Source organism: Cinclus cinclus, chromosome 1 (assembly GCF_963662255.1).
Source record: "Cinclus cinclus chromosome 1, bCinCin1.1, whole genome shotgun sequence".
Lineage (NCBI taxonomy): Eukaryota > Metazoa > Chordata > Aves > Passeriformes > Cinclidae > Cinclus > Cinclus cinclus.
In genome coordinates this window covers 87,264,860-87,285,607 of record NC_085046.1, presented here as the reverse complement: position 1 = coordinate 87,285,607, position 20,748 = coordinate 87,264,860, and the positions used below count along the sequence as shown (strand labels likewise).

Sequence of the window (20,748 nt, the reverse complement as noted above, 5' to 3'; positions counted from 1 at the left end):
AACTCAAGTGCCTCTCCCATGAGCAGTGGGGAATGAGTTTTATGCCATCCCACTTGATGAGAGTGATGCAAAAACTGTGCCAAACTGAGAGGACTTTCAACTTTCATACCTGATATCTCTAACATCCTGTGCAGCATCAGTTCATGAAAATATTGATAGTTTTAGAAGTAAACTTACAAAACCCTTTTATGATTTTTTTTTTCAGGCAAATATGACTTGATCAGATCTTAAATAGGTTTCATTAAGGCATCTATAAAATTCCAGCTGACCACAGATCAGAGATTTCTTTGTCCAAAAAGTTCAGGTTTTCAGTTACTGAAGTAGAACTATTGCAGAGAAAATTTAGGTGTTTTAGACAAATCTTGTTTTGCTGTGGGTAGGTAGACGTTTGTTTAATTTAGGAAAACTGATCAGCATATAATTAAAATGATAATTGCTTGAGCACCAATTCCAGTTGTAATCTTTACCTTAGAAAATATGTATTCACGCTGTGTGTATTTAAAAAGAGGTGTTCAGTTCTAAAATTACCTTTTTGCAAATTACATAGCAATGTTAATGAAGTGAAAAACATATTTTATATAATAAATATAACACTAATTCTTACAGTTTTCATCCTTCTAAAATTATGATTTTGTCTAGAGGTTTTGTTTGGTGATTAACACATGTACATATCTTTCACATTATAAAACCAATTCTGCAAAGCCTCTGTGAAGTTTCAGTTGTTCTAAGACCAACCTTGTCATGTCATTAGGGTCTTAAATTCTGTTTCTTTAGTCCCAGTCGTCATATGACTCTACAGTTATACAAAAGTTGACATATTTAACATTTGTGCAGCTTACTGTAGAAGATGTCATCAAGTTTTTTGATGCAAGAATAGATTTGGTGGGAGAGAACTGCTATGAACTATTTAAAGCTTAAACAAGGACATCTATTTGCCACTCAGCACAGGAGATGGCTGCATATTATTCATTGAATATTTTACAGCTACAGTCTTTCAGGCTCATTGTATGCAATATTATTTTTCATTGTTTTATGAGTCTAAACATTATTTGGTATTTCATGGCCTATTTCTTTCTTTTAGGGTGAACATACTAAAGATTTCCTTTAAAAGGAAAAAGTTCTTTATACAACAACGGCAAAAACATGTAAGTAGTCCTCTAATTTTGTTTTGCTCTAGTGACCATATACAATATTTTATGTTGAATGTAACCTTCAAATTGCTGATCAAAAGGCTCTGTTGGGGTAATTTGCCTTTGAAACTGTTTTGTTAACTTAGTCTTGCTATTCTGGTCTGCTTATTCCTTTTCTTTTTCCCTTTTTTTTTGTTTCTTTTCTGACACTGAACCCTTCCACTTTCAGTCTGTTGAACTGTATCTTTCCCATGGAGGTTTCTCCTCCTAGGAGACTTTGGGTAAATGCAGATCTCCATCCTTTCTCCAATATTTATTAACATAGCATATTTCCCCTTTCTCATCAGCATCTGTTGCTCTTTCATTTGTTGCTCTCCCTGCCCTGCAGAGTTCCTTAATGCAGTGAATCTGCTCAATAACTGCTTTTCCCATCAAGGGGGAGATTGTGAGACCCTTTCAGCTTATGGGACTCAGAGCTCAAGAAGAAAGCAAGGCTCCTGAAGAAAAGGAGAGCTTTGCAGCTGAAAAACATGAGGTTGAAAAGGGGAATAGCACACCTCCTGCTGTGTAACATGGAGGGCATTAGAAGATGGCACATTATGTGAAGATAGTTGATAAAACGAATGTAAAATTTTTCAATTGTTAAGAGTTGGCTTCTGTTGGTTGTTTTGTGCTCTTTGAAAAGCAAATATTAGTCTATTTAATTGGGGAGGAAATATTGATTATTGATTATTATTATTATGCTGCCCCAATATGAAAAAATAAGGTATCTTTTTACAGAGAGTGTATGTTATTTAATATGACAGAAAAAAAAACCTTCTCAGAAACTAATGACTAGCATATGTATAAATATTTTAATTCAGTTGAGGACAAAACTTGAGAACTTAGTAAAAGGTAGGTGTTAACTTGTACCTAAACTTCCTGAAGGCTCTTTCTGGTAGTACACAAGCTCTTAAATTTTTAGGAACTGTGTTACAAGACCACCTCTTGACCCACATAGATTGGAAGGTCTAATCTAGAGGCTTTTTTTTTTTTTCTCAAAAGGAAAATGTTTTCTTACTTTTTCGTTTGTGTGTGTCTTTATTTTTTCCCAGTTTGGTGGGTTCTTTGAAATCTGAGGAGTGTGCAAGTATGTAAATGTTACTTTTTAGGATTCATGTTTAAACAAAGTTAGCATCCAGACACATGTAGCATGCACAGGGTATGCCTTTGTACTGTAGGGGGAACTTAAGGTTTTTTTTTCTAGCTCTAGGTTTCTAAATATGTCATTCATATGCAGACATATCACAGTCTGTTCATATGTAACTCGCTGCATGAAGAAATGAGTGGCTGATAAACCATTCTACTCACTTGTGAGTGTAAACACTTGGAAGTAGTAACTTTTCTCCTGGGTTTGAGGATTACAAATTCACTGATAAATAGTAATTTTAAATAAATAGTAATTTTAAAATCTAAATATTTTCAAATATACAGATAAATACAGGCTTTCAAACAGCAGTTTCCGAATGTGTCTGTGAGAATAAACGTAGTAACAGAATTCTCTGAGAATGATTGGCAAAACAGGGCTTGGAAGTTGATGAATTTAAGTCCCTTCCAACCAAACCATTCTATAATTCTCTGAAAATGAGTGTACTCACAGTGGTTTTGGAATGTGGAAGAATAAAGTGTCAATATAGAGCAATCTTTGGACTTAATGTAAAATAATGTGTTCATTACATAAAGACTTGACTGCTGTCAAAAGCAGAATTTTTGCCTCTGGAGACCTATGTCACTTTTGAAGAGAGCAATAATCTTAATTTGTTCCATTAAACATTTGAAAGATGATGACAATTCAAGGCTCTTGATTCTTTTAGCTTACCTTAAGTGCTCATAGTTCTTTGTTTCGTAACCTATGGAGATGACAGTAATACACACAGTGTCATGCTTAAAGAGCTACACAACTGTAAGAAAAGTAAGGCCAGCTGCATGACCTTTTTAGTCCTTCTCAGTGCATATGAAAAAGCAGACCAGGTGTGCCACTAAATCTATGGATGCATCCATCACTGTCAGCCCCCTTTGCTTGAAATTTAGGATACCTAGCATGCAGTGGTATTTCTTGGAAAAGCTTGCTGGTGCTGTGCAGTGGGAGAGAGGGGAGTGGAGTCCTATGGGTTTCACGGGAAGAGTGGAATTCTTGAGAGGTGTGTGAGGGCAGAGGAATGCATTGTTGTCAGTCTTTCAATTGTTCAGTTTTTTGCTTGGAAATACAGAAACAAATAGGTAAATGAATATGAAAGTAAAGAAGATGAAAGAATCTGGGGAAAACAGAGCAGATATTGTATATTCATAGATAAGGTTTGACTAAAGATGAGTGTTATAGCACTTTTTATATTTTGGATGTCATATGTAGATTCTTTAAAAAAATCTACAAAAAGTTTTCAAAAGCAATGAATTTACATCCCCTGGGATGTGCCATGTTTCAGTGATTTATTCTCCTTATTTATTTTACTCCATTTTTCTTTCCTTACATGCCTCTTTTGAAAAATCAACTCACCTTATCTCACTCTTTCCCTTCTACTCACCTTCTCTTTTACCCTCCCACTGCTCCAGTCTGTTGATCAGCTACTTGATTAGGAGTATGCAGTATTTCTCTTTCAACTGAAGAGCCAAATAAGGACTGGGGAGCAAGACTGATGAATCAGTGAATGTCTGGTGCTATAGAAGCTCATGACATGTAGGCTTAATGAAGGGTGCAGGATTTAAGGTAGGAATAGGAACTCTGCTGTTTACAGGCAACATTTTGTACCTTTCAGAAATGAACTTTTATTTTCAATGTGCCTATCTAATGCTTAAAACCAACTTCATTTGCTGCATACTAAAACCTTTACTTTCTACGCTGTAGATATTTTCAGATTTTCTGTTAATGGAGTGGGCATACAACTGATGCTGAGGTTCTTCCATGTTTGAACTAGCCCAACACTTCAGCTATGTGGAATTGCTCCCTTTACCTTAATGACCTCAAATTTGTCTGATCCTCATTTTCTGATAATCGTTAAAATGCCATTCCTTTAGAACTTGAGTTGAGAAGTATGATGGGCATTAGATGCTTGGATCCCACTAGAACTCTGCTCACCTTTAAAAAAGTACACAGATTTAACAGCATAACTTGCAAGGTGGCCTGCTAGTGAGGCATATTTTTATTAATGAAAGGTTACATTACTCTAAATGGAATAAATTTTTATGAAACCTCTCAAAACATCTTTCCTTGCTTAAATCTGTGTTAAAACTTTCAGCCTACTTAAAGGCTTCTAAGAAGGTTCTGTGATATTAGAAAAGCACACTTGTAACAAGCAAAATTCATTACTGATTTCAAACTTAAATTTAAAAAATAGAATATTAGATGTACTTAATTCTTTATGTTTCTACTATAGCTTTTCAGGGTAATTGAGATGTTTGGATAAAATAATTTTTGTGGCAATTGAAAGGCCAATACTTCAGGCCAACAAAAATATCTATACATTTATTTTTATTTGTTTGCTGGAGTATTAAAACCCTTCAAGTGGTGTTCAACCAACAGGGAGTATGTCAGAAATTGCGTCTGCCATTAAACCATGATGTATGTATGATGTATGCTTTGTATATTTCAAGAAATTCTGAGTTAAGATTTCACTATGCTTTGCTGGTTTATTTTGCATAACTACTTACAAAGCAACTGTGTTGAACTGACAAAGATGAGTCGGTTCCAGTATGCAAGAGACTCAAATAAGAAACCCACATCTTGAAAAGAAAATACTTTTTAAATGCTTTAATAGATATAGGGAAAACATTCCTGAAAGATTGTAATCAGTTAAATGTTTTTGAGTGCTTACGTAAAATCAAGAGGCAAATCTTTTTTTTTTTTTTCTCTTGAGAGTCTCAATGTTTTTCTTAAAAGTGTGTCTGAAGCCATAGATTCTCTGAACTAGACATGAAGTGATTTGCAAAATACAGGATTGATCTCAGATATGTGGCATTTGTAAAATGCTGCCTAGAAATAAGAAGAACAGAAGAGAAACAGGTTGATTATTCCAGCCAAAATGGTTTGTAGTTACTTCCCAGCAAGACCCTTTCAGTGAACAAGCAGCAAAAGGTTGCCTATCTAATTTCATGTTGAGATGTCAAAATAATTTAAAGTTGCTGGAAAAGATGAGTGATGAAAACTTGTGGTTTTTTCACTGAAGTGCTGAGCTGTGCTGGCAGTTGACTCAGGTATAATGTTACCTTTTTTCCTACTCTTTGCTTTGCTCTCATTCCACTTTCTTTCCATCAATAACTAGATTAACTAACTAAAGCATTCTCACTCATATTCCACTGGCACTTCTGCACTGAAGTTACTTGTAAGAGTTTGCATCGAGACACAACGTAAACGAGTTTTATATTCTGCTGCCTTCTGATCCTCTTCATTGTGGCCTCACATTGTCATGCAAGCAGGAGTGGACTTCAACAGCAGTAGCAGCAGCTCCAGTCCCATCACAACTATTTTCTTTTCCCCAAGAATGATCGCTGTTAACATCTTCAGTTTCTTCTGAAAGACTATCAAGATTAGGCTTTTTGCATACTATGGCACTTAAAAGAACATTATTGAATTGAAGCCTTTCAAGAAGAGCTTGAATTCAAAGAATGAGGAGGTTTTTCCTTTTAACATTGCACCCTTAATGGAATGTTTTAAATATATTTTTTTTTCCTTAAGAGGTCAAAATCTGACTGGAAACCTGAAAATAAATTTATCAGTATAACATGATACTCATATATACAAAACCTTTACTGCTCTAGACTTAAATATTTCATTAACATTTTATGAACTTGTAAAGTGCACATTTTGCAGTTTGGAATTTCACATAGTCACTCACAGAGGTATTTTGGCCATCTCCAGCTCAAAATCTACTATATGCTGATTTTTTGTTTGTTGTTTGCCACAATGTATTTTTCATGTTTAAACTTAATTTTATTGTTTTTTTTATGACCTTGTTTACTGTTTCATCTACTTGTGTGAGTTGAAACATGGTGTTCCCTACTGTTACAGAATGAATCCAGAGAGCATATTGTTGCCTTCAACATGTTAAATTACAGAGCATGCAAAAATCTTTGGAAATCTTGTGTAGAGCATCACACATTTTTTCACGCAAAGAAGTCACTACCTCATGAAAAAAAGATATTATCACAGTATTGGACTCTGGGTTCTAGAAATCCAGCAAAGTAAGTATTGTATGAAAGCATGTTTTGCTCTATGATGGGAATGGGAGGATTTGTCAGTGGTATCTCAAATTCGAGTGGCAGGATTCAGTCCTGTCCATAGCTGTGTTCCAGTCTCTATATGAACCATTTGGCAAGTTGAATGGTTGGGGTTTTACTTTCTGCAGTGTGATCTCCTTACAGTAGAACTTTTCTTATAACTGCCTCAAAAGGTGTTTGGATATATGTTTTACTGCTATTTTTTCAACTTGCTGCTTCAGTCTGAGTATAAAAAAAACACTGGAAAGTAAAAATATCAGGAGTTAATGATCCAGTAAGAGAATTTGCAGAACAGATTTGTTTTGAAATGTTTAGCCATTAGTGTCACGTACACATTCTGTTTAATATGTCAGGGCAATTTCTAGAGTGCATCACACCAACCACTTATTACTGATATAAAGATGAAAAACTTCTTCCCATTCAGGTATTCGAGATACCCCTGTTGTGACACTTCTAATCCTTTATTTGTCCCATTGGATTATTCTAGTTACAGAGCTGGTAGTTTCCTAGCGTTATCTAAGATCAAGTTAGCAAGAGGTAATTCTTTAAAGCCTGTGATTTTCCTATATGAAGCTAGGATTATTCCTCCCCACATGCAGTAACTGGGCCCTATTGTCATTAAAGTTAGGCTGCCAGTTTATTGTCCTGTCACTTCACATTGTAATGTCCATCTCCATTTCTTTGCAGTTGGTCTTTATTTCATCCTGTGTGATTTTGGAAGTTGGAGGTTTTACTCTGCTCTTTTCATCTTAGGGCCTTTTAGACTTTTTTATAAGAATCAGTCACAGTGATTGCTTCCATTATGATGATTTATTCTGTTGTTACATTTATCAGCAATTCAGCTACAACGGTGTCTTATCCTGTGTCTTCATTGTCTTGTCCATCCTATCCTATCCCATCCCAATGCACCTACCCCACCCTCCAAAAATATTCTGTAATGAAACATAGCAAAAATATTTCCTATTAATAGTGAATGAAAAAAGCAAGTCTTTTGTCATTATTGTCTCTGGTTTCTAGAGGGTTCTTTGAACTTTTGATGATCTGTAGACTCTCTAGAAACCTGCATGTTCTCATGGTTTTTGGAGAAGTATTTTATTGTTTTCTTTTTGTTCATGGGTAGTGTGTTTTAGTGAGTTCTTTGTAGTGTGTTCCCTTAACAGTTTAACTTTCCATTTAATTTGTCAGACTGATTTTTCTGTCTTCTATCTGGATAAGCTTCAACTTCTGAATGATAACAACATGCTTCAAATAGCTTCTCAGACTTTGGTGGCCCTCTGTTTTTTCATATTCAGATGTCTCTTTTGATATTCTAGAAATTGATACCAAGTGCACTAGTATTGCTTGTAAATGAAGCAATTAACCCTCTCCAACAGCAGGAATTCTGATAAAATATTATGTTTTCTGCTGGAGTGTAACTCCATGTTTTCATCTAGTACTAGATCAAAGCTGGATGATCTGGTTTCTAGATAATGGGGGGAAAAAGTAGTTGTACAAACAATACTTTAATTTTCTAACAGTTTACAAATCCCTATTTTTAGAATTTACTTATTTATAAAGTGTTACCGCCTTTTTTCCCCATAGTGGAGTTGTTGAAGAAGTGACTCTCAGAGTTTGTTGGATTGTCAAGTCCTGGAGTCCCTTTATTTCTTTCAAATTTGCAGAGATTCAAAACCCTGATCCTCCTACAGGCAGACATACACACACAGGCATTGCATGGCCTTTGTAATGTTAAGAAAGAAAGCAGTATGGGTTCCAAAGGGCACCAGTTTAGCATAATTCCATTTTTTTAACCAAGCATTTTATTTTTGACAAATCTGCTGTTATAATTTCTTAATGTTCTGTAGCATACAGGACAGTACTCATTGTTGATCTGAATTTCTAAGAAAAATTATTTTCAAGTAATTTCAGTGCTCTGAGGCATTGTCTCTGCTGAATTGCTTACTTGGAATTTTAAGAAATCTCCAGGGGAAGAGGCAGTTATGGAGATATCTTCCATTAGCTTAATGATAAGCTAATGGAAGCTTTGGCTTTATTTATACCAGCAATAAGAGTGAATTTTAGGGTCTACATGAGGAAGAAATAACTCAGTAACAATTGTTACCAAAGACTTCTTAACTGCATAAGAAACAACAGTAATTTTGAAAAGCTTTGAGTAGTTCCTATGAACTCAGCAAATTATTTTCTCAAAAGATTGAATAAAAATGGTGAAAAATTAATTTCTGAGATCATATTTCACATATTGAAAATTTTTACTTTCCAATTTGTTTATAATTGTGGAATGTTGTAAGATTTTCCATATTCCCTTTCAAGGATGGCTCTGAACTCATGTGGAAGTTACACAACTGAAAAAGAGCTCTGCATTCTCCCTTATGAAAGGGAACAAATTTTTGCATTATATAAATCAAGCAAACACAGACAAACCAAACCCCAAAACCAAATGTGTACACAGAAGCTCCACTGACCACATTGTACAGTCCTGAAGACTTTAAGATTGACTCACGTTCAAGAATTCTTTTCATGCAGCTTCCATCAGCTTCGAAGGGTGCCACATTCAGGTTTTACCATCTTAACTATCACAGGTTTTCCTATGGAATTTGTAGCTTTCCTGTTCTGCCAGATAGCCTAGCATTTATTACATCAGTTCAAATAGTTGCATTACTTGAGTACAATTTCTTCTTTGCACATACTGTGCCCTTCTTGATCCTCTTAGTTTAAGGTACTAGAGGTATTCCATTTAAATTAGGCTGCTGAATTGTATAAATTACCTGTAAAACTCTTTCAAGGAGCAGACTGAATCACATCTGCCAGATTCTGAGAGGTAAATTCTGGACTGAATGCTGAATAATCTCTCCTAGATGCATTTTCATTCCTTGTTGAAAAGCTAAAAAATGTATCTGTATTTTTCACCAAGGATAGCCTCAGTAATAGATGGGAGAAAGGAATAACCATTTCAAAACGGTACAGCCCATTCCAGAAAAGCTTTGGCAGCCTCACAGAATGTTTGCTGAGAAGTATGCTGATATTTGGCATCTGAAGGGCAGCTACTTGAAGTTCAGGAGATTATAATCTTAATTATTAATTGAAATATCTAGAGGCATATCCTATAAGTGATATTTGTAGTCAGGATTAAGGGGTTAAGCTTAGAGTTAGGGTTTAGGGTTCTGGCTTCCATCGCACGAGTTATGTTGCACTTCAAGTTGTCTGTGTTGGAAAATGCATCAACAGCCACTTGTAAAAAAGAAAACCTGATTAATGTGGAGTTCTTCACAATGCATTTTTCATAATGCATCCCATTTTCCAGTCTTTTACTCTGCTCCAACTATGTAAGGCCTCTTTGAAAGAACTCTGTTTCTGAAGAAGATGAGTAGCTGATGCCTTGTCATTGTATTCAAAAGTCTTAGAAAAATAAAATGGTTAGTATAACCTATAGCTTCTCCTGAGTTGATGGACTTTGTTTGCTAAGCATGAAAACATACATGAATAGCTTCATACTAAGATGCTTCATAGTAAGTTTTTCTTCTGAATTTTATACGTGGAGAAGCTTTTAAAGTACATTTAGAAGATGAAGGAATTTATTACCTTTAAAATAATGAACAAGATATATGAAATACTTCAGTATATATGAAAAAAATTATAGCTTGCTTTTTCTTTTACTTATATGAAAAAAATGCATGCAAAGCATGCTTAAGGTTTGATTTTAGCATACTACCCACAGCTTTAGTAATGTCTCTTTTTTTTTTTTTTATGCTAGGTAAAATTGAGATGTTTCAGCTCTGTAGTACTTACATAGCCTGCTACCCCAGCTTCCCATTATGTACATCTCAGGGCTTAATGAGCCAAAGGTGTTTTCTCTGTAACTAATAAATTGTTTCTTCTATGAGAAATTCTAGGCCTGTAAACTCAAGGATAAGCAGCTTATCTCTCAGCTTGACTTGTGGGATGCTCTATAAAATGATGACTAAGAGTTAGTTTATCTGAATTTCAGTCTACTTACAGATTTTCTTTTTTTCATAATGAATATTTTCGCTATTAAGATGCTTTTATTGCTTTCCTAGCTGTGGTTCTTATCCTGGTGAAGCCCTTTTCTTGTCAAATTCTTGTGACAAGAAGCAGTGCAGACCTGGAGATCCTATTTTCATGTCAGATTTTTTTTAATAGTTTCTCTCCATAAGGAATACATCACTAAAAAGTGAATTCCTTCCACAATAGTGTTGTCTGGTGTAGCTCTTAACTGATGTGGGAGCAGGTAGAGGGGTAAAGTTGTTCGGTACTCAGTGAAGCTCTTGCTGAATTGCTACCCCTTTGTGAATATTAGCAGGGAAGCTTCAGAACATATTGCCTATATTCGAACTGTGTTTTGTCAGGCACTCAGTTTAGTGCCAGTAGGACATACTGAATTTCCTGTTTTCCCCTCTGTCTTCTTGAACACAATTGGGTTAAAAATAATTCTCAGAAAATGTTATTTTTACCCAGGCTTGTGATTAGCAATGTAGCAGGGATTAACAATAATATTTATTGTCACAAATGGGGGACAACAAATGTCTCTGTGAGAATGTAAATGCGTAAGTAAGGAGGGCTAAGCAGGGGACACTTTAAATTATGAGGCAGACTTTCATAAGCCTATTTTATTTAATTTAATTTTTCTATGCAAAATACCTCATATAGTTGTTTTATATCTTTTCAGGTCTGTAAACAACCAGTACTGCAGAAAAGTGATAGGTGGGATGGTTTGGAACCCATCTATGAGACGATCGTTATCGGTTGAGCATCTAGAGACTAAAAGTCTTCCTTCTCGATCACCTCCTGTTACCCCCAATTGGTAAATCCAATTTCAGCCTTTCTCACATCTTCTAATCTCCTACCATTTCTAATTGCATGTACTCTAGCAGAATAATTATGTAGTGTGTACATATATATTTAAACATTTTTATTCTGAGACTATGTATGACAACAGAAGGGTGGGTGTCACTTACCTCAACTTTAGCAAGGCTTTCGTGACATTTGCCAAAATCTTATACCCAAATTAAGGCGTTATGTTTCTGGGTGGGTGGACAACAGAGTGCTTTAAAAAAAAATGTTAAAATGGTCAGATGACTGGACTTAGAGGGGAGTGGCTAATGGGTCACACTCTACCTGGACAACAATAAAACTTAGATGACTGCAGGAGTCTCGACCTGTCTGGCTTAACTTCTTTATGACCTGGAGGAGGCAAGAGTATGCTTGCCTCTAGTTACATCATGCAGATGCCACCAAACTGGGGGTGAGTCAGTAAGCCTGGGGGCAGAGCTGCTCTCCAAAGTGATCTCAGTAATCTGGAGAAATAGGCCAATACTAAATGTGTGAAATTCAATGGAGACAAACATAGAGTCCTGGGAAGAACGCAGCATAACAGCATTGTCTGCAGTGCAGCTTTCTGGAAAACAACCTGTTAATCTTTATAGGCAGAAGCGTTACATCTGGTATGCCCTGACAGGAAAGAAGTCCAACCTGGCAGAATTAACAGAGTGTAGATGCTAGGTCAGTGGTAGCCTCCTTTGGCTCAGCATTCTCTAGATTTTATTAGAACACTGCAACCCTTTTTGTCTGCAAATACAAGACAGGCACAAACTGGAGCAAGCTCACCAAAGACCACCAGCTCCAAGGTAGTCAGAAGGCTGGATCACCTACCCTGTTGGGAGAGGCTGTCATAGTGGCACATGTTCAGCCTCGAGAAGCAGGGGTTTCCCAGATGCCTAATAACATCTGGTAGTGGGCTAATAAGGTAGGGTAATAACAGCCTGGTATTACTTAGGAGGAGGCCAGCTAGGCTGGATTTTTCACTATTGCATAATGGGAGAATGAAGCAACAGGTGTATGTTGAAACAAAAGAGGTTTTGTCAGGCTATAATGCAAAAACTGCTTTCACCACATGGACAGTCATTCCCTGGGGAAGTTGTGTGGTCTCCATCCTTCAGATGTTTTGAGATATGGATGGATAAAGCCTTAGGCAGCCTACTCTGGCCTTAACTGACCCTACTTTGAGCAGGAGATTGGACTAGATGACCCCCATGAGTCCCTTCCAATCAGAAATCTCCTGTGATTAAAACTTTAATAATATAAACTGCATTTTACAAGGGGGAAACACCAAATCAGTTCAGTGTACTGAACCTAGCAGTGTATGAGTGCCTAGTATATACCATAAGAATGCTTAAAAATTGTTTATTTGAAGTGAGACATACAAGCCTGTTATGAGGATTCAGATCATAACTGCAAAAGGATAGAAATTTTTCTTTTATAAAGTTTCATGAAATATTCTAATCTTCCTGGTTGTGTTTGTATTCTGTGTTTTGAAGGCGGAGTCCTAGACTACGTCATGAAATCCGCAAACCACGACACTCATCTGTAGATAACCTTACGAATGAGATTAGTTATATTACTGAAACAGAGGATGTTTTTTACACATATAAGGGCTCTCCAACATCAAAGGACAGTGATTCAGAGTTCCCTCAGCACCGTAGTCCAAGGAGGAGGTAAGGGCTTCTACAAACAATCCATTGCCTATTTTGATTTTTTTTAAAAGCACCAAACAAAAAAACCCAAAGAACTGCATTGTGAAACAGTCACAATTAGTTGTAATGTTACAATGACTTCAAACAGTTTTGTTTGCATAAGCTTTATTTTTAGCAGCTGCTATACTGGAAATTTCATTACACAAAATGACAAGTAAAAAGCAAACCAATCCTTCATCCCTAAATACAGTACACAGTACTTTAGCTGTTAGTAAAATTAGAAGAACTACTAAGGCATGTCTGTTCAAATCTGTAATGTCCTGTTTGCTACTAGCTTTTGTAACCCTTTCCTACCTGTCAAAAACTTTTTTTGTGGGGAGAAAGATATAGTGAACTCTTTTAAGAGTTCACTCATTCCACATCATCAGCTCAACCTTATCAATTGAAAGAGGTATTGCATTTGAGTGTACACAAGAACATCACAATCCTGGTGTTCATCCATCCTTTTCTTCAGAGGAACTGTCAATGGCTTGTCTAAAGGCTGTGTCTGCTTTTTGGCTGTATTCCTTGGGGGCCAAGATTATTTTCCTCTGCAGTGCTTTAACAACTGCTAGGTTTGCTGCCAGGAGTTGAAGCACCTGTCTTTGTGCACTCTGATTATTTGTTTGCTCATGTATTACATTATATATATGGCTACACTCAACTGAGTAACTTCAGATTATCACAATATCAGCTCAGAAATAATGTACAAAGTCATTAATTGTTCAGTCTCAAAAAGAAAACGGCTACTTTAAAACTTGGAGCTGGGGAGAATGCTATATATTAAAATGCACGTTCCTTTGTAGCATTGCAAAAGAAAAATGGTTTTTAGTGATGTCTAATGACTTTAAGGCAAGATGTATTTTGAGAAGCCATGTCTTAATGGAAGCTGATAGGATTCACCTACCTCTGACAGTGTGCTGATACTAAATATAGCTTTAAATTCTGATTAAACTATTTTCTTAAAATTCTATAATAATATTACTACTACATTAGAGAGTTTTCAATAAAAGAAAGAAAAAATTGACATGTACCATGTTTGGGTTTTGTCACTCTTTTAATAAGTATTTTAATATATATTATATTAAGTATTTTGAGTTTTTCACTTCATTTTTCTGTATTTCTGACTGGAAGAGAGCTGAACCTTAATACTGTTTGTTTGTACTAAGGGCAGTAGTAGCCATGATAATAGATAAAAATTAGGCCTTTAGATGTTGAGAATAGTCATAGATAGCAAACCATGTCTTTCCTGTGTTTTAAAGCTTGCAGATAATACACTTTTAGAAGTATTTTCTCAGTAAAAATACTGAGAGGCAGACATAAGAACAGGTGATGATGGTAGAAGCCATAGACAGAAAATTATGTTGCCATGTTGTGTTTTGTGACCAGGGAATTGTGTCCTGCCAGCTATTATGTTGTGGGACATTTTATTTTCCTTTTTCTTTTCTTTTCTTCTCCTGTAGATTTTTTTCTTTCCTTCTTCTTTCTTATACCTACTGAGAATGGAGTGGCAAAGCCTGCCTTTATGCCTTTTGTCAGACAATGAAAAAAAGGATGTTCTAAATTTGAAAATAGCACATTCATGTATTTTTTTGAGCCCCAGTGACTGTGCTGAATCTGAGTAATATCAGTCACTGTGGAGATTTTTACTGTAACTTCCTCATATACACCACTACTTTTCTTGTTACATCTTATGCCAAATGCATTATCTTTTTTACTGTATGTTTATAATATTTGATACTTTGCAAGTAAATTAAAAAAATGCCTGTATAAATCTGATTAATTAAATTCAAGTTGTGTGTTTTGTAAGAAGAATGGAATAAATGATGCTTTGTTCCATTGACTGTTAGACCTTTGTGAAGTAAAATAGTCATTAATAGTTTCTTTTTTAGCAATTGAGGTAAAATGCAAAGTAGCCATAAAAAAGGCGCTTTTTCTCTACACTGAAGTTTGTTGGTCCACATTCCAGTTTTTTTCCTTTTGCAATCTTACAGTAGTTATTACTTGCTTCACTTTCCTTGTTGAAAGATGCAAAGTGAAATTAAGTATGTATGTGTAGTAAAATCTTTCTTTCCATGAATGCTATATTGATGGATGGAATCTTTCCCTATCAGCTAAATCTGTTTTGCAAGAAAAAAGTTTACCTTGCATATTTTCAGTATTAAGTATAGATGCTTTCCCTGGGCTTTTGCCACATATTGGGAATATTTGGACATTAACTATAAAACACCATTCAGTGTTCTGATAAGTCGTGTAAAGCCAACTACACATTTTTGCCATGTTGGTCTTCAGTGGATTTGAACTGACATAACAGAAACATGCTATGGAAAAAAAAAACAACAGATTTTCAATTTCTTTTTTATTAGAGGAGAACCAAGAATAGCTTCCATAGTCTTGCTAATACACCTTGTCTTTAGGGGCTGTATTTTTTTACTGCCTAGCCCACTAGGACTGTTAATAAAGGTTTTAGTTAATGCTAATTGTAACTACTAAATATCTTTGGCACGAAAAATGTCTGTAACATTTTTAGAGAGCTCTTGGCAAACAGCAGTAAATACTGGCATTTAATCACTGAATGGTTATGTCTGTGACCTCATATTGATAATAATAATAATTCTGCAACAGCTAGATTTCTGTAAAGTAAACATCAATTTCATTTAGTATTTCTGCAGCAAGACGATGCAAGCTGAGGTTAGCATGGGATGTAGCTCTTGACTTATTTTTCCAGCTGCGATCAGCATTTCAGGGGGTATGGGTAGTCTTCCCTCTTTTTCATTTTTTTTGTCAAAACGAGTGGTTTGTTATTGTTCAAATGGACCTGTTCTGATAGAATGGTTTTTGAGGCAAATCATAGATAAAACTCATGTGCAAGGCTTGCTACCTACCTTGTCATGCCAAGGCACATTTGGAACTTTGGGTCTCAGAAATGTAGAAGCAGCCACTGCTGTCAAAGGTACACCTGCATGTATTGCTTTATAGTTTTTTTTCCTTCCTGACTATACTAGGTATATTTATTTTCTTAATAATTTATTTTCTTCCTTGCTGTTTACTCACATATAGGAATCAATCAAGTTCTGCTTTCTTTCTATGAAACAGTACACAATTTAGAAAACAAATGATGTGGAACAGCTTTTAGTTTAGAGAACATAAAACATAGCAGTCTTCAATTTCTTTGAAGATATAGTAATGTATCAACATGTCATCATCTAGAACTATGTTTGATGTTAAAATCCTTTAAATTAACATGCTGGAAATGAGGGTCAATAATATTTCATAATTTCTTTTGTTGTTTCTCTTAAGAACAAAAGAATTGTTTTTAAAATGTGCTTTGTGTGAACATTGCTTTCTAACTGAAATTTGAGGTGTGTACCACAGGCTGGGACTCGAAAAAAGAAAATTGGAAAATAGTGCAAACCATGCACACAGGTGAACTATGAAAAGCCAAGGGAAGCTGGTGAGCACAGTGTTAGGTTGTAGCTTCATTGCTCCCGCTACCCAAATTATCCAAGGTACTTTCACATTCAAGAACTGCTTGGGGCTTAGACAGTGAAAAGAAGCAATTTTTCTCTCTCAGTTTAGTGTCTGCAGAAAAGATTAGAACTGTCTATTGCATCTGTATTATAGACAAAAAATTGCTCTAACCCCAAATTAACATACATTATCTAGAACTTCATTTGCAGGGCACAAATAGGTTTGCCTATTTAAGCCAGATATCTCAAATCATTGCTGCTTACAAAACCTGACAGAAATGACAGTGCTGAAGAGGACTTGAAAATAACTTTTCTTTAGCCCAGGTCTCTCCAGCCTTTGTGAGAAAGTTGTCCCCTGTCACTTCTTCCTTTCTGTTGCCCTGTTGCTGAACATCTCAGTTGGTTGTTACTGCCACTGAAAAATTAGTACTAGCATGGACATGGAGCCCACACTTGGCCTTATGGAGTCCTATATGTTGCATTCCCTGTTGTACAACACTTTCTTATGGCTGTGCCACACCAGTTCAGAGCAGGTAACCCAGTCTGTTTCCTTACTGCATGTTATACTCACTCTGTCACTCAGTTTATACTATGCCTGCATGTATATGCATATGGTACCATTACTATTTTGTTCTAAAAATTATTTCAAGAGCAGCATTGAGATAAAGCATACTGATTAGTAAGTGCAATTGTTTGATGACTGTTTTTCAGATAGAATTTGCTTTCTGTAGTCTTAGCTTCCCTGAAGATGTTTGAGAGATTTGCATTCTCTTCATTGAAGCACTGTTGCTAATGACTTTTTAAACTTCTTATCTTAAGCAAAGTGGAAGACTTCTCTCTTTTTCTGTGAGGTTGTGTGTCATCAGATGTCCTTAAACGCAGAGATATGCATTAGGGAATAGTGATGAATACAGGAAACTGGCTTTCCTTTAAGATACAAAGTAAGTTATATTATGAGGCTTTATTATTTCTAGTTAGCTCTGTGGAAAAGTTGCTTTAATTTGGGAAACTTTTTCAAAGTTGTGTCATACCAAAAGGCTACCTGGCAACAACTCATCCTGACCTTCTGCTGTCCTGATAGGTAGCCTCAATAGAGCTCCTGGAAGACTCTATCTTTGAGAAAAATGTTTCTCTTTCAGTCTAACCAGTTTAAACCACAGCTGGCTATTTTTAAAGACAGAATAATGGACTTGTCCAGGGAATTATTTCTTACTGCAATTTTTGCTTTGTCTAGCCTGGTATAGTGCTTGAAGATTAGAGCTGCTGCAGTCTGTCTTGATAATGGTACCACTACAGTTTCTAAATTTGGAATAAGGAGAGACTCACAGATGTAGAGGAACAAGTCATCCTTGCTGATTTTCCTTTCCCTGACACCACTCTGCTCTGTATGCTACTGTGTCATTTAAGGAGAAAAGATACAGGAAAAATAAAATAGTCATACTTCAGTATGTGGCATTGTTTCAATATCAGGTTGGTAAATTCCAAAACATCCTTGATTTATGCAGTAACCTTCAAATCTAACTTGGTTTTAACTGGGGCAGTAGGCTAGTTTTGTTTTGGAATCGTGTACTCTGACATGCTTGATCTTTTATCAGGTATTAGGTTTTCTCCTGAGAGGCTGCACTGGCCGTCCCCAGTGCAAGGTCTGGTTCTTGACACTGGTAGCTTTAAAAAAAAAAATAAAATGCAACTTAATGTGTAGGATTCTTCATAGATGAATTCTTAGAAGAAGTGGAAAAAAAACTCCTTAAATTAAGCTAGCCTACCCTTTACCCTCAAGTAAATAACTGAAAATTTAAACTGCTATAATGATTTTGCTGGCATCTTTACGTTAAGGAAATAAGTATAAATTAAAAATGTAATTTAAAATACCAGGATCAGCCATGAAAACTTAAAAGCCAATGTAACCAAGTACTATTTACATATCTTTAGACTTTAATTTTTCTTTGTTGTCGTTGTTCCTTTCATTTTTAGCAAGCATCTTTGGGTGCATGAGGTGTGATACAGATGTTCACTCTCCATTAGGCAATGAGAAATGAAAACAAACAGATGATGAGAAACAACAACTGAAAACCACTTTGTTATTTAATGCTCTTAACCTCTGAGAACCCAGCTGTTGTAAGCTGCATAGTTTTCTACCATTCAGTATGAAAAAGGGGTATACACCATTCTTTTCTGTTCATGGATTTAAGGTTTTTATCAGGGGTTGTGGGAAGACCCATGTTGTGGCCAGCATCTGCACCTGCCCCTTAATGGAAAGTTAGTAAGCTCGGGTTTCCATAAGAAGATGTTATGTGAAAGGATTACTGAAACCAACAGTAATTTATTTTGGCAGCTCAGGATAATCTTAGTCATGTTACCTGTACAGGAGTGGTTCCCCCTTTCCCTTATAGGAGAAAAGCTTATTTTCGACCTTGTAAATACAGGTTTAATGACTTGTGCTTTTTTAGAATATTTTAAATTTGGTTTTTTATATCATAGATGAAACAGTTTGGAGTGTTAATATAGTTGTTGTTTGCCCTCTTAATGCCTTTTTTCCTCTTTTTGAACACACTTTTCTGAATAAGAAGGGTGCTTGTCAGGAAGAATGTATAAATTTGCATTTGTTTAACCTCAGCCAGGAGCCAAGCACCATGCAGCCACTCGTTCCCCCACCAATGGAACCAGGGAGAGACAATCAGACTTGTGAAAGCTAGAAAACCTATAGACTGAGATAAAAACAGCTAATGAGGGAAAGCAAAAGCCACGCACAGGAGCAAAGCAAAACAAGGAATTCTCTGCTTCCCATGGGCAGGCAGGTGTTCAGCCATCTCCAGGAGAGCAGGGCCCCCTCACATGTAACAGTGACTTGGGAAGACAAATTCTATCACTCCAAATTCTCCTCCTTCCTACTTCTTCTCTCCACTTTATACACTGAGCGTGATGTCACATGGTCCGGAATATCCCTTTGGTCGGCTGGGGTCTCCTGTCCTGGCTGTGTCTCCTCCCAGCCTCCCAAGCACCCAAAACTTCCTCACTGGCATGGCAATATGAAAAGCACCAAAGGCCTTGGCTTTGTGTAAGCCCTGCTCATCATTAACAAAATCATCTCTGCATTATCAACCCTGTGTTCAGCGCAAATCCCAGACAGGGCCCAATACACTGTGAAGAAAATTACTGCAGCCAAAACCAGCACAGTATACAAGATGCTAAAGAGAAAAAATAACTGGGCTATTGGTTTGGAAAAGTAACCTGATAAGCTGTGTGGAGGGTCTTGTCATCTGAATTGTATTCAGTTTCTCCTGTTCACCTTGTAATTAAATAAACAGAACATGTCTGTTTGGCTTGGAGCAGCAGATTGCGTAGCAGCAAGTGTTTTGGTACTTTTTTTAGAATAGATTTGCTGGCCCAGCAGAAGAGATTAGCTGTGAAATTTTCTGTCTAACAAGAAAGATTATTGTAAAACATATTTCTAAGTGATAAGGTATAGTAACAGTCAGCAAGAAAAGCTTTCTGACAGGTGAGATTATATAGATCGTCTATTTAGAGTCATACATTGATGAAATAAATCTGGCAAGTTATTCACGGGTGCAAGCATATGATGCATGAGAACCAGAAGGCTGGGGGAGTCAGGAGGGGTTGGTCACTTTGTTACCTTGCTCTGCCAGAAGAGGATTATCAACAAGATAGAGCCAAGCTTCTTGGAGATGAAGAGAAAAAACCTGAGATGTTTTTGACACAAGTTATAGATAGGGAAATGCTCAAAAAATAATGAGGGGGGAAAACTACATTTTGATTATTTAGGCCTTTTTACACATCAGCAAAAAGGTGGAGTTATTTCCATCCTTGGAGAACCTCAAAACACAACTGAATATCCTCATCTAGCTTTGATGTCTATTGTTAGAATAAGAGTTCAAGTGACCTCTCAGGTTCCCTTCCAACATAAATAATTTTGAGTCTACAATTCTTCTTGTTACAAATGCAGTTTATCCCTTCATAAACTCTTGTCTGAAGTGCTTGCAAAGCTATAAACATCTTTCAATTTACCTTGTAAAACTATCTTTTGCTAGTGATACAGGTGGAATAATGTGTGCAGCCCCAGAGTTGGAGGGGAAGGAAATGAAATGATGAACTAATATACAAAAAGGAAATTCACTTGCACTATGCTATGAATTTCTGGAAGTGCACATACGTTCCTGGTGTGAGTGTGATGCATCATCTGGTGAAGGTATTACACTGAAAATAGATTTCCTGAACGGATGCTGCATTTGTTCAATTCTTTTAGCTTAGCATTTGAGAGACAATAAACTGTAGCTGCATAGCGAGTTTTGGTGAAAGTACTATGGGAACACATCATTAATTTAACTAAAATATGATTTTTCATGTGAGGAA

At 36.2% G+C, this 20,748-nt stretch overlaps 1 protein-coding gene across 2 annotated transcripts in view; it reads left to right on the top strand.

The window, feature by feature from the left end:
- Positions 1 to 20,748, top strand: part of PTPN3 (protein tyrosine phosphatase non-receptor type 3) — an 87,563-nt gene that overhangs the window by 35,534 nt on the left and 31,281 nt on the right. Inside the window, exons 10-13 of one of the 2 annotated variants that reach the window (XM_062514648.1) lie at positions 1,082 to 1,145; positions 6,172 to 6,344; positions 11,065 to 11,199; positions 12,713 to 12,889. In XM_062514648.1, the coding sequence (XP_062370632.1) occupies positions 1,082 to 1,145; positions 6,172 to 6,344; positions 11,065 to 11,199; positions 12,713 to 12,889 (549 nt within the window). The remainder of the gene's footprint in view (positions 1 to 1,081; positions 1,146 to 6,171; positions 6,345 to 11,064; positions 11,200 to 12,712; positions 12,890 to 20,748) is intronic. The other variant, XM_062514657.1, reaches the window with a different exon arrangement.